This window comes from Mchenga conophoros, linkage group LG3 (genome assembly GCF_057382185.1).
Source record: "Mchenga conophoros isolate Kocher_MC1m ecotype Shallow Benthic linkage group LG3, M_conophoros_male_GT1.1, whole genome shotgun sequence".
Taxonomy (NCBI): Eukaryota; Metazoa; Chordata; class Actinopteri; order Cichliformes; family Cichlidae; genus Mchenga; species Mchenga conophoros.
The window spans coordinates 39,894,902-39,907,998 of NC_140528.1; the positions used below are offsets into that span (position 1 = coordinate 39,894,902).

The following is a 13,097-nucleotide window of genomic DNA, read 5'->3' on the forward strand; positions in this document are numbered from 1 at the left end:
GAAGAAAGCCGGCATGAATCCTGCTAACAAAGAAACTCTGTGCTCATGAGACACAAACGCCACAGGAAGAGAAACAAAGCAAGTAAGTGATGATTTTTAAACTTTATTTTTATTCCTGTAGTGCAGAACGTTGCAAACAAGCATTAACAAGTGAACATTCAAGTGAAAATAAACAGAGAATCACATTCATGCTCCAAACTGCAGCAGCTGGTCATGAATCAATCAACAAATACGAGTCAAAACTTTGTTTTGAACATTTTCCATATCTCACATGTTCCTGTGTGCAAAGTAAATATGTTTAGTGTCATTTCCTGACCCCAAAGAACAAAATACATCAGTACCAGATTTCCTGTGTTTTCCTTTTAACCTTGTTTTTTTTTTTTTTTTACTCCATCGTTTTGTTTTCTGCATCTTTTTGTTGTACTGACGCTTCCTCACTGGTCCCTTTATTTAGTCACATTTAATGTCATTTGTTTACTCCGTTGTTTCACCATCATCACTGATGAAGTTACGAACAACTGCAGCGAGTGCTTAGAGCCACTAGACGGACGGATGGATAGAAAATAGTAAAGCCTTTAATTTGCACACACGAGTCACGTTTGACATCAAATTGTTATCTAGAAAGAAGAGTTACATTAACGAGTTACTTACAGGAAAAGAATCAGAAACTGTGTAGTGTTTGTGATCCTGGCTGTCGACTGTTTTCTAAGCTACACTGGCATCACTCCTCCTTTGCTTTGAACTATTCACAGTTGCACACAGCGTAACTGTAAAACCACAGAGTCGAACTTCCTCTTAGGATGTTCTGCTCTAAATGCCGTCACTTTTTGTCTCTATGACAAACTAAAAATGATAAAAGGCCAGTTTTTTTTGTTATAGCATGAAAATGTTTTCGTTTTTATTTAGTATTTTAGTGTCTTCTGCTCCTTATGTAGTGTAGTAAAGTTTCCTGTACGCAGTGGGTTTGTCTTTGGTGTCTGGTCGTTCTGACATTTTAAGCTGAAAAGCTACACAAAGGTCAGAGATTACAAATTCAATTCTCTGAGTAACTCATCCATATCATAACCTGCTATCATTTTCTAAGATAATGAATAAATAATAAGCTTAGCTGCTATTGGGGAAAAAACATATTCCAAACATGATGAAAATTTCAACCATCCTGTCCTATTATATCTTTTTCTCGGGTTTGTTTTTAAGTCAACGTCAGAGTTTACCTCTCTATCTATGGAAAATGCAGCTTTGCTGCTTTACAGCTGACGACCTCATCAAAGGTGATTCATACGACACCAAAGTAAATAAACAATAAACAGGCTGATAAGTTACAGAAAGTTCCAGTTTTTTTCACCATCTGGTACAGAAATGCATTAGAGAAAGCTCAGAGGTGCTGGTAAAGTTGCACTTCTCCTTCCTACACAGAGATATGTCAGATTGAATGTGCACTTAAACTACTTTACATGGACAGAAAGAGTTTAATGTGGCCCACGATGTAAAACCAGTTTGACATCTCTGACCCAGAGTCATTCACTAATATCAATGAACTGGTAAACAACATGCTGTCATTCAAACAGGGTTCACCTTCACCTTTAAGGTCAGTATTCATTCAGACCTGCCAGTGACAGTGATGGAAGAGCAACACCTCCACCTTTTAAATACATTAAATGGAAAGGCTTTATAATATGGTGGGCGGTTCCATGTCACTGTGATAGATCTGGATAGATGATGAACATTGAAGCTACACAATATTTTACCTTCATACAATAAAAGATTTCAGGTGTTAGAGGCCTTTGAAGTACAAATAGAGCAGGTGAAACTTGTCACTTATTATGTCCTAATATTTTTTTCCCGGATTTCTCTCAATTATAGCGATTCGGGTAAATCATTTGTCTGCACTCTGTAGTGATGTCATGTAGTGTGACCCAGGAATAAATTAAACATTTAGTTTTTAAACCAGTGTTGTTTTGTAAGTTTAGTGTTTTGTTAGTTTACACGTACTAAACCGTAGAGACATTTGAAACCTGCTGTTCATCAGGATGCTAGTTAAAATCCCGCTTCTGTCGTTCATGTTTTCTGTAGATCAAAAAACCAACAACAGCAGCAACAAGAAGAACAGCAGAAACACTCAGACCGATGATCAGTCCAACAGATCCTCCTGTCTGACCTGCAGGTGAGAAACAGGTGTGAGGTGTCAGCTGTCAGGTAGGTGATGAGTGAAGAACAGAACAGAATCCATTTCCTCTTCAAACTGCTGTCAGACATTATCTACTGCACTCTGATCACATCACTCAGACCAGCTGCTTTCTACAAAGTCTCATCAACAACATCTTTACAAACAAACATCAACAACCAGGAAGCAGCTTCACCTCTGATCACACACACACTCAACTCTACTCACTCACCTGAAACAGTCAGGCTGACGGTCTTGATGCTCTCCCATGATTTTGTCTCTTTGTTGAAGATATTACAACTGTATGATCCACCATCAGCAGTCGTCACATTCTTCAGAACCAGAGACGCGTCTCCATCCTTCATCTTCCTGTCCTGCAGATCCACCCGGTTCTTAAAAAATGGATGTTGGCCATCTGGATCCAGCCGCTCATCCCGGAAAAAAAGCACATATTCTTCCAGGTCAGCTCTGTTCCACTTCATACCTTGGATGATTTTGCCTGCTGGAATTCGACATGGTAGAACTACGACCTGTCCAGGCTCAGCTGTGATGGTGTTCTGGGCTGAAACAGGAAACAACACAGAGCAGAGAGGTTAAAGGTCAAAGTACAACTGTTCACTTCTACATCAGCTAATCAGAGAGAGACCAGTGAACTCCGCTGAAACAGATAAGAGGAAAAACAACCCCCAAAACTTCTTGTACTTTATTTTAGAAGAAAGTCGCCAAACCTTTGAAGCTGTGAGTCAGATCAGACTCCTGTTATATACAAGCAGTTTTCAGTTTTCTCTTGGTAGTCTGGCTTCCTCCCACAGTCCAGAGACATGCAGTTAGTTGCATAATAAGTATTAAATGATAGATATTTTTAAGACACAGGAGAATCTGATGATCTGGCTCTTTGGGAAACAGGAAGAAATAAGTAGATGTGGGCAGCTGGGCGAAGTTTCAGTTCTCAGTGAAGAAGATCACTGCGGTAACGCTCACTAGAAAGCACAGAGGATGGACCTGATTTATTTGTGTGTATGGGGAAAAACAGAAAGGAGTGGGTATTGATAACATCACCTGTGGCTGCTGTGGAGGTGGAAGTAGAACAGAGGCCACTTGACCATACAGTTGGGCACTAAGTGAAATTTTTCCAACCGACATTCGTCAATCCAATAAATGACAATTAGGGATGGGTACCGGTATCTGGTGCCATTATGGCACCTGTTCTGACATAAACCGTAGTAACCAGACCAAAAAGCAGCGCACATTTCGGTGCTTTATTTCAGTGATTTTTTTTTCCCTGAGATGTCACACACTTTGGATTCTAGCCAATCATTTTACCTTTGCGAGCGTAGTAGGCGGGCCCAGGTACGTAGGCTCTTTTACGTATGTTCTTTTAGAGCAGAGCTACAGATTAAAAATGCCCAAAGCAAAGCGGTCAAATTCTGGCTGTACTTCACAGCAAAAGATGCAAACTCAGCAGCCTGCAACAAGTGCTTTAAGCTGGTACTGTGCAAAGAAGGCAACTCCTCGAATCTGATGAAACACCTGGTATAGCATTTTGTTAAAAGCCAAGAAATGCACCGTATTTGATAGCTTGCTGCGAGACCTCACACCGAGCACATTTACTGCGGGTGTGGTGCCTGTTATCGGACCCGGAGTTAGCAACATCCCCCAAAAACCCGAAGAGGAGAGGAGGAGAGTCCTGGCCCCTAGCCCTGCCAGTGTAGCAGAAATGATGACGGATGATGATGCAGCAGCAGCCGTTCTTCTCTGCGTGAGTAGCTTAATGTTGTTCGTGTGTAATTTACGTTGAGTAGGCTAACCACGTTATTAATGCATGTAAGGTGAACTAGCAAACACCGTCGTAGTTACATGCAGCTGTATTCTTGTTTGATGACAGATACTCCCTTCACCCTGGCCAAAATGACCAAAGAAAAAGTGGAAAACAGTTAAACATGAGAGGTTTTTGGACAAAGTTTGTGTTTTTTCCATTGTTTAAGCACTGCTTCCAGCCAAGAGTGATGCCATATATGCCCCATAGCTGCAGAAAAGGCTAACATTGTTATCTTTTTACAAAAAAACAGCTGAACACGAGAGGTTTTTGGACAAAGTTTGTGTTCTCCATTCTTTAACAGGGCTCGCGAAATTTCAAAATCCCTGGTAGCCCTTCGGGCAGGGACTCTTCAGTTTTTGGTAGCCCAAAATAAATTTAAGTAGCCCGAATAAAAAAGAGAGCAATTTTTTGATTGATGTTTTGTTTCCAGTTTTGTTTCCTTTACAATATTATTCATTAAAGTATAATATTGTAAAGGAAACAAAACATTAATCAAAAAATTGTTGAAAAACAAATTACAACATTGTATAAAAATGACAATCATCAACTCAAATACTTGGTTCTAATTAAACAGAAATTTCTATGAACTTGTAAGAACTGTATAGGACATGAATCAGTCTGTGTCAGATCCTGAATTTGAAATTTCCACTGAAGTCACGGGTAAGAGGCAAGTGGAACCAAGATCGAGGCCATTTGCTTTTTGAAGTTTGCAAAGACTGCTAAATTTTGCCAGTGGTAGTTCACTCTTTGCAACATAGTAGCTGTTCTAAACAGATTTTTCAGGTTTATTTTTAGTATGTTATTTGCAATTGGTGTTTGTTCTGGGAAAGATATTGCAGACTGAGCAATAATGCATTTCTTGCATTTCTCATGGGTTCTAATGGGGGCCTTTCTTAAAATGACTGGTACCAGTAACAAAGGCGCTTGTCCACTCAGAAATCGAGAGAAAACCAACAACACACCCGGCAGAACATTATGTTATTTACACGGGTGCACATAAGTGGTCCGCATGTGCGCATTCGCTGTCAAAATAAAAGACGCGCAGCAGATAAGAAGTTGCAACGCGCGTTTGCGTCCATATAAAAGGCACTGTTTTTGTCCGCTAGAGTGGGATTTTCACGGCACATTCCGCACCACATCTCTGTGCGTTCATCATTTGTTTGAAGCCAGCTCACCTCCTGCAACCACTTTTCCGAGAATACGTGCTTCTTTTGTGGTTCGGACTCCTGACATTTGTTTGGAGGTGGAGGAACACCACAGTAATTGCTTAAAGGAGCTTCTTCGACATCTTTAAGAGTTCTAAACAAATGTCTGTCCTCCTCCAGAAAATCTTATGTATGCAAACACGCGTTGCAACTTCATATCTTGTGCTTGTTTTTTATTTTGACAGTGAATGCGCACCTGCGGACCACTTATGTGCAGCCCTGGTTATATAGCTCGTCATATTGCAGCCACAGAAATTCTTTTGTCCATGAAACCATAAAGCTGCACTTTCTTTTTGCCTTATAGTCTGATTTGTCATAACTTTTCCGTTTTGCGGTAAACTTTTCTTTGGCTGTCACTTCTTCACCCTGACCTGTCTTATTTGGCTCAGCAGAACTAAAACATAAATCCTGCTGCTTTTACACACACACACATAACGCTCAGCGATTCTCTGCGCGATCAACCTCTCACATGTTTAAGCTGCGGGAGATTTCACTTGTCATGTTTGCATAGTAAGCTAACGATTGATAAGACGATGTCAGAGGAATTGGTGCGCAAATTATCATCGCTCACCAATCAGTACTGTCGCTCTCTATACACACTTCGCGCGATTGCAAAGTGAAAGCAAAAAAACAAGCGCAAATTCAAACGCGATTTCAATATGTCACATATTGACAGTGGCTCACCGATGCCAATGACATAATTACCCAGCTACATTTCTGAAAGAATGCAAAAGCATTGACATATATTTTTCCTTCCTACAAAAGCCCGACGGGCAGGGGAGAGATAGATTTTGGTAGCCCGACTGGCAAAATCGCTAGCTCCAGGACGTCGGGCTACGATTTTGCGAGCCCTGTTTAAGCACCGGTTCGAGCACCGTTTAAGCACCGGCACCGTTTCAAAAGTACCGGTTTGGTACTGGTATCGGATAAAACCTAAACGATACCCATCCCTAATGACAATCCGGTCGTTAAGTGATGACGCGACGAATCCTACTTCCGGGTCTAAAGTAGTCTGCGTTTAATATGGCTTTTGTGTTGTTAACATAGAATAGAATAGAATAGAATAGAATACTTTTTATTTGTCAATTTCTTCAAATGTACTTGCCATACAAAGGAATTGAAATTACGTTTCACACTGTCCCATGCGTAGACATTGACAACAATAAGGTGCAGATGCACAACAAAAACAGCCCTAACAATAAGGTAATAAATAGTAATATATATATAAAATATAATAATATAAATAGTGCTAAAAGAAATACTAAAAAAATATATATATAGCAGCAGGTGTGTGCAATTGCAATGCAAGTCAGGAATGTTTTCAGTTCTTGGTTCAGAGAGTGTTTCCTTGTTGGAGAGTGTGCGTGGGTGGGGGGGGGGGGGGGGGGGGGGGGGTAGAGTCCAATCTGTCCTCCTATACTTCTGCCAATCTGGTGATTCTGCTGGCTGGGAGCCGGGAGGGAAGAGAGTTCAGCAGTCTCACAGCCTGGTGGATGAAGCTGTTGGTGAGCCTGGTAGTGCGGGAGCGGAGACTTCTGTATCTCTTTCCAGAGGGCAGGAGGCTGAACAGACATGTTCAATGTTTTGTATTTTCTTCTATTTGATCTCAAAAAGCTCCTAAAACAGTCAGTGATCACTGTTGACCTCCCTCGGCTTTTATTACCGCTAATCATTTATTTAAGCTCAGTTTTTAAAACCTTAGGATGTAACTACAGCCCAGCCCATGCAGCAGTATATGAATGACTAACCTCGTATTGTGGATGGATTATCTCAGTTGTTCTCCTGGCTGAAGTTTGGTCCTTTTACAGCATCCTGCCATGCGATTACATTTGTTCCTGACCACCGAGAACACTCACGTTAACTTTTATCGAGTGGAAAAAAAGTTAGCTTGTTTATATTATGCTAACATAGCTGTGTCGCTAGCGGTCACGTAGCACATCATTATATACCAGCTAGCCAAACTTCAGTAACCCTACAAACGTCACTGCTGTTTAGTTTTCTGTCTTCATTTATGTTGGAAGTGATAACAGAGCTGTACGTTTTAATTTGTTTCCAAAACCCCACAGTCAGGACATGCTATATTGTATTTAGATAGAAGCTAGCGAGCTAACTCCCTGCTAACTTCTAACTCCGTTAAATGAAAGTTTAATTAGTTTAAACTAAAGTTTACTGATCGCTTGATATATGGACCTGCAGCGGAGTTTAGGCCCAGACACGGCTAGTGACGTCAGACTTAACGACCGGATAGGTGACTTTTTGATGGGCGGAGCAATGTGTTCATGCACAGACTGATTTGCCTTTTCAGAATTTATACGTTTTGTTTGGAGGGAATATTTTTACCTTCTTTTCTTGTTTGTTTCAGTATTAATATAGCTGCTTGTTGGATTATTCATTCATTTATTTGAGATGCGCCAAATCACACTAAAGACTTAACATCTGAGTTTTTTTTTAAATGTTTGCTGGGTTTCCACAGAGGATATTTTACCTGGTAACTGGGACTGGACCTCCGTGCACAACAGTCTACCTGCCAGCTACACCACCTGACTCTGCTGAGCTCGCGAATAATGCTTCCTTCATTGTCTCCTTTAGCAGAGGAGAAACTGGGAGCATCCTTAATGAAATGAAAAGACAGGAAAATGCAGCCGCATGATTCCTGAAAAACAAACCACCAGATCAAAGTGCATCTTCGGGTTTTGTAGTTTCATCCACTTCTATATTAAAATTATTAATCAGTCTGATTCGCTGAGCTACTCCTTATCAAGTCTCCTGCACTTCCGTCCTTCGCCTCGTGACGTCTGTCATGGCGGGCAGGGTGAAGGGATTATGACAGGAGGCTTTCTGTTTGTTTGTGTCCTTTATGTGAACGAAACTCGGGCCTCAGAGGTTTCGCTGTGTCCTGAGGCAGCTTGTATGTTTCTATTTTATTTTATTTTTAAATACGTGACAGTTGTTTACAGTAAACAACAGGAATGTTCGCGTCCTGCCGTTGTGGTGTAACCGAAGAGAAAGTGGAAGCTGGAGGAGAGCTCACCTTCAGCGAAAACCACGACGAAGAGGAACAGCTGAGCCCAGCAGAGAGACGGGAGTGTTAGTGAAGCCATTCCCGGTACATCCCAAACACCAACACACTCTATGGATTCAATAATTCCACTTTAACAATGGAGGGAACCCGTAGACGCGACCACTGAGCGATGCTGTTGTTACGGAAATACGTGTATTTCCGGTGTTCCTGAGTGCGTGGTTTTTGTTTTTTTTTGTTTTTGTTTTTGTATCTCTAAAAATGTTTATAAATGTAAATATTCTGCAGTCGAAATGTATATTTATAAAGGATTTATATGTAAAATAATCGGTAATGTCATATACGGTGGATCAGTGAGTGCGCATCCATATGCGCATGCGTTCACGTGCCTGGGCTGAGTGCTTCGTGTTATCATCATTTTATGCCACGCCTTTAAATTTCCCCTGGAACACAAAACGAAGCAGTGCGGGGGCTTTTATTTTGACAGGCTCCACCACGATTCCTGTTCTAGAGAATGTGTCGTGGAATTTTTATTTTTTGTTTTTCACACTAAAACAAAAACCCAACAGGATATCTTCTGTGAGTTGACAGAAACTTTCTCTTCTTCCTTAATTTTAAACATTTATTTCTTACAATTTAAATCATGCTGACACATTTCTTTCATTTACCACAACAGAATTTCTTTATCATGTAGTAAAAAATTAAGAGGTATTGTTCAAATTGCTCTCTGTCTGGTTAACTTAGACCAAAACTTCTGGTCTCACCCCTGGCGTCGTTGCCCACCTCTCAATTTTAAGTGCATATAGACACTGAGGGCTATCAGGAGGGGCTATGTGCTTACCTGCTGCTCTCTGGCAGGTAGCTCCATGCCCTCCTGGATTTTAAATGCACCTTAGAATACACATGCATCAACACTACATACGAGCGGGAGGAGGGAGGTTTGGAGTCTTCACACACCCCCGTTCTCTGTTGCCTGTTGGGGCGGGGGGGCTGGGAGGAGGAGTTGGCCATCCGACTGGGGTCTGGAGTGTGGGGCCTCCCTGCTGCTGCCGAGTCGGGGCGGTCTGCTTCTCTCCACCCCAGAGAAAAGGGTAACACTACCTGGGTCTGGGTGCAGTTTCCCCCTCCAGGGGTAAGGGTACCTAGACCCGGGGCTAGAGTATAGCTTTGTGACTCTGGCACAGCTGGCTGCCGGCGGAGCTCACGGGCACGTCACTGCAACCCCCCCTGGCTTCTGCTCCGCTGCTGAATGACCCCTCATCTGGGGCTCCCCTCAGCTCTTTCTGGGACAGTGGCGCGGCTGCCCCTCTGTTGGTCTTCCTTGGTCTCTTGTGTTCTGAGGGCCTCTGGATGTCTGGAGTTTGGATCTCCTCCACACCTGCTTCATGCCCTGGAGGACGGGGCTGTGGCCCCCCCACACCCTCTAGCAGATTATTGCATGAAGGAACCTTTTAAAAACAAGTGCGTCCATGCTCACAGGTGTACACACGGGTGCTCACACACACAAACTACACCCTTTTTGGCTCCTACCTCAAAGCACACTGTGCGCTGTCGATCTTACGTGCTGCACAATAATGTTTAATATTTAGTATTTACTGTTATATTCCCATATATCATTGTGATGTTGTTTATTATGTTGCTTTTTTTTTGCTTGGTTTCTCTTATTTCTTGCTCGACAGGTGATCCAGGTGATCGATATATGGATTTTTTGTCTGTTTGTTTTTGTTTTTGTCCTTTATCACCGTTCCTCTTCCTCGCTGTTTTTCTTTCCCTACCTCTCTTTCTTTCCCCCAGTCATGTCTGTCCCGTGTGTAGCAAGTGAAAATAAAATAGAATAAAATAAACAATAAAAGCAAAGGTGAATCAAATAGACCATTATGGCAAGGCTGGGATGGTCAATTTGGTAAAGTAAATCCATTGGGCATCTTTCTTCGCCTTTAGACAATAATTCTGATGGCAAAAGAGCCAAACGGGACAAAAAAAAAGAAACTGCTCTGTTTTCTTACACTAAAATATCTCAGGGATTAGTTAAAACATCTTTACACTGACAAAAAGAGGAGCTTGACTAGTCTGACCCACTTAAGTCCTTCTCTGTAGCCAATCCACAAATAGTTGAAACATATAAACTGCCTATTTTAAAACACCAAATATCCCCTAAACTATCATCCTAAAACACTTTAATATCATTTTAAGTCATCTTACTACATCATCCTCAAAGACATATGGCATGCAAGTAGCTAAAGAGAGTCAGTGTTACTGTCACTGGAGAGGAACGTGTTTCCATGATCGCATCTGGTTTTACAGTATTATAGTATCAAAGTCTTTTTCTAGACAAAGTATTCCCAGCAGGTTATTTCAGTGTACAGTATAAGGTAAACTGTCTTCCACACGGCACATTACAATGTCACGAAACTAATATTAAATTCATCGAGTCTGCTGTTTTCCAGCTTTTACTCTTTATCGCGTCGACTGCAGATCAGTGACAAGTAGCGTACAGAACGGAGCTGGGCAAGTGGCTCCTCCTACTTTGCGCGCTCCCGTGAATGGGGAAACAATTTTTGACGGGGGTAACTACTTTGGCACAACACCGGAAACCCGATCGGTACCCCGCATGCGCGAAAGGTTTCTACTTCCGGTCGTAGCGTTTTACGATAGTTATGAGTCAGAGTATCTGTTAAGGGTACGGAAGCGTATGAGCTGCCACCCAGGCAAAGGAAAAATACAAGTATATCACGTTATAACGTGAAAAGTTTATTGTTCTAACAAGATACTTTTCCTGTCTGTACAATATACTTTTCACGTTTGAACAACATAATATCACGTTATTACAATATACATAATTATCATGTTCGTACAATATAAATATCATATTGTACGAACGTGATCATATATTGTGCAAACGTAAAAAAAATACCATTACAATAAAAAATTTTATTGTAAGAACGTAAAACGTGTTGCATTCGGAAACCCAAATCCATGGTAGTTGTGGAGAGCTCACGCTCTTCAGAACTGGCACTTAACTTTGAATGCCCTGCTTTCAACATGGACACAAACACTGATAGCCCGCTTCTGAGATTTCTTCGGAATCGTGGTGTACCTGAGGACTGTCTCTTACGAATGCTACAAGTCTAATCAGGCACGACGTAGACAGAGGTAACATGACAAAGTAGCTGAGGACATGTGAATCCGTGATTCTCATGCCAGCGATTGTCTGAAAGGTGGGCTACAGAGAGGGACAATAATAGTAAGACTAACAGCATTAATAATATATACATATGACTGAATTCTTGCTTCTAATGACCGTTTGATCCCAGAGGACATGTTTATAGGAAAAGATACGTTTTCATAGGCTGAATTTATCATAAGTATTTTATGACTCTGAAAAATGAAATCCTTCTGTTTGGTTCTGATGACTGAGAGAACACTATAATTCACATTTTAAATTAAAATAAATAAATAACAGGCTGGGGATCCTAATTCAGGGGCACTGCCATCGGGCGAGAGACGAGGTACCCAGCGTGTCACAGGGCAAAGAGACCGTTCACACTTAGTGATTCAGGCTGTGGGAGGAACCCACACAGGCCCTGACCAGATGGAGGACTCAAACCCAGGACCTTTGTGATATTTATTTAATTTTAAAAATGGTCTTCAGTTAACTGTTCCTGATACGAAGACATGAAAATGCAATCAGGTCCATATGTTTTTGTAAAATGTCTCTGTACAGCACCACAGTGGATTTTAATACAGCAACACTGTGATGCAGGTCAGACTTTCAGCTTTGATACAGGTCTCTGTTCTCAGGGGGGATGAAGCAACTGAACGACTGACTGGCAGCAGTTTCATTAAAACTGTTTTGTTTTTCTGATGACGTCTCTGAGGGCCTTACATTTAAAATTACAGTCAAACTTTATAAAATGCCTGCACTTCACTTACACTTTGATTGTTTGACTGAAATCTTACTTTGGTGGTGAGCAGAGGCAAAACTACAACGACTGCAACTTATTTTATCAATATTATTTAGTTATAGCTGACTCGTGTATGTGAACAAGTGTCTGGTTACATAAACTCAGAAAAGAGTTACAGCTCAAACATGGCCGTCGTCGCTGCGCTCCTGTAACTAAAAATGACACACCTGATGATGATGATGATGAAGATAGTGATGGTGAGATGGTCTGAGGCTCATGTCTCCTGCAGTCGATGGTTGGTCTGACGTTCAGGTTCAAGCTCAGGAGAACCCAGGATTAAGATGTCAGTGAATAGACTAGAAAAAGAGTAAAAGTACTCAGTTACAGTAACTGAGTAAAATTACAAAATTACATTTAAGAAAAATGAAATATTTTTCTCTTTATAAAATAAAAGAGAAAATGTGATTTCATTATGAAGGTTGGAGTTTTAGTCAAAGAGGAATAAACAATCTGTAAACAGAAATTAAATGTTTAGACAGTTTCTGATTTTTCATTTTCCTGTTTTTGATCCGGTGTCACTGAAGTCAAATCCATTCATAGAAATGAGTGAAGTCCGTCAAAAGGAGCAGTGATCACTGGTCTAAATTAACTAAAAGATGGTTTTTAACCAAACTGCTTTAGAGTCATGGCCTGTGGTCACAGACATGTTACTTCCCCTTATAAGATTGGCAACCCTGTGAGGAAACACCTGCAGCTTCTTTTTTCTGTCCCCAGAAAAAGAAAAATTGAGCTCCTTTAGTTTCTGTTTAAACCACAAACGGCTCAACCACAAACAGTAACGGTCACTTTGTGCAGCACAAAAACTTTAAAGGCAGTTATAGTATATAGTTGACTAAATGGATGAAAATGTTAAATGTCGTATTTCAGACTCTCAGCTGTGTTGATATAATGAGTGAATGATTTGATCTTTTCACTGCCTGCTGTG

General features: G+C 41.1%; 1 protein-coding gene across 1 annotated transcript; it reads right to left on the reverse strand.

Moving 5' to 3' along the window:
- Positions 1–87: 87 nt before the first annotated feature.
- On the reverse strand, positions 88–8,421 carry LOC146578600 (hyaluronan and proteoglycan link protein 4-like). The gene is made up of 3 exons (XM_085269124.1): positions 8,220–8,421; positions 2,397–2,726; positions 88–2,158 (listed from the first exon to the last, which is right to left on the reverse strand). The coding sequence occupies exons 1-3, from the start codon at positions 8,287–8,289 to the stop codon at positions 2,034–2,036; spliced, it is 525 nt and encodes a 174-aa protein (XP_085125250.1). The 5' UTR covers positions 8,290–8,421; the 3' UTR covers positions 88–2,033.
- Positions 8,422–13,097: the final 4,676 nt, after the last annotated feature.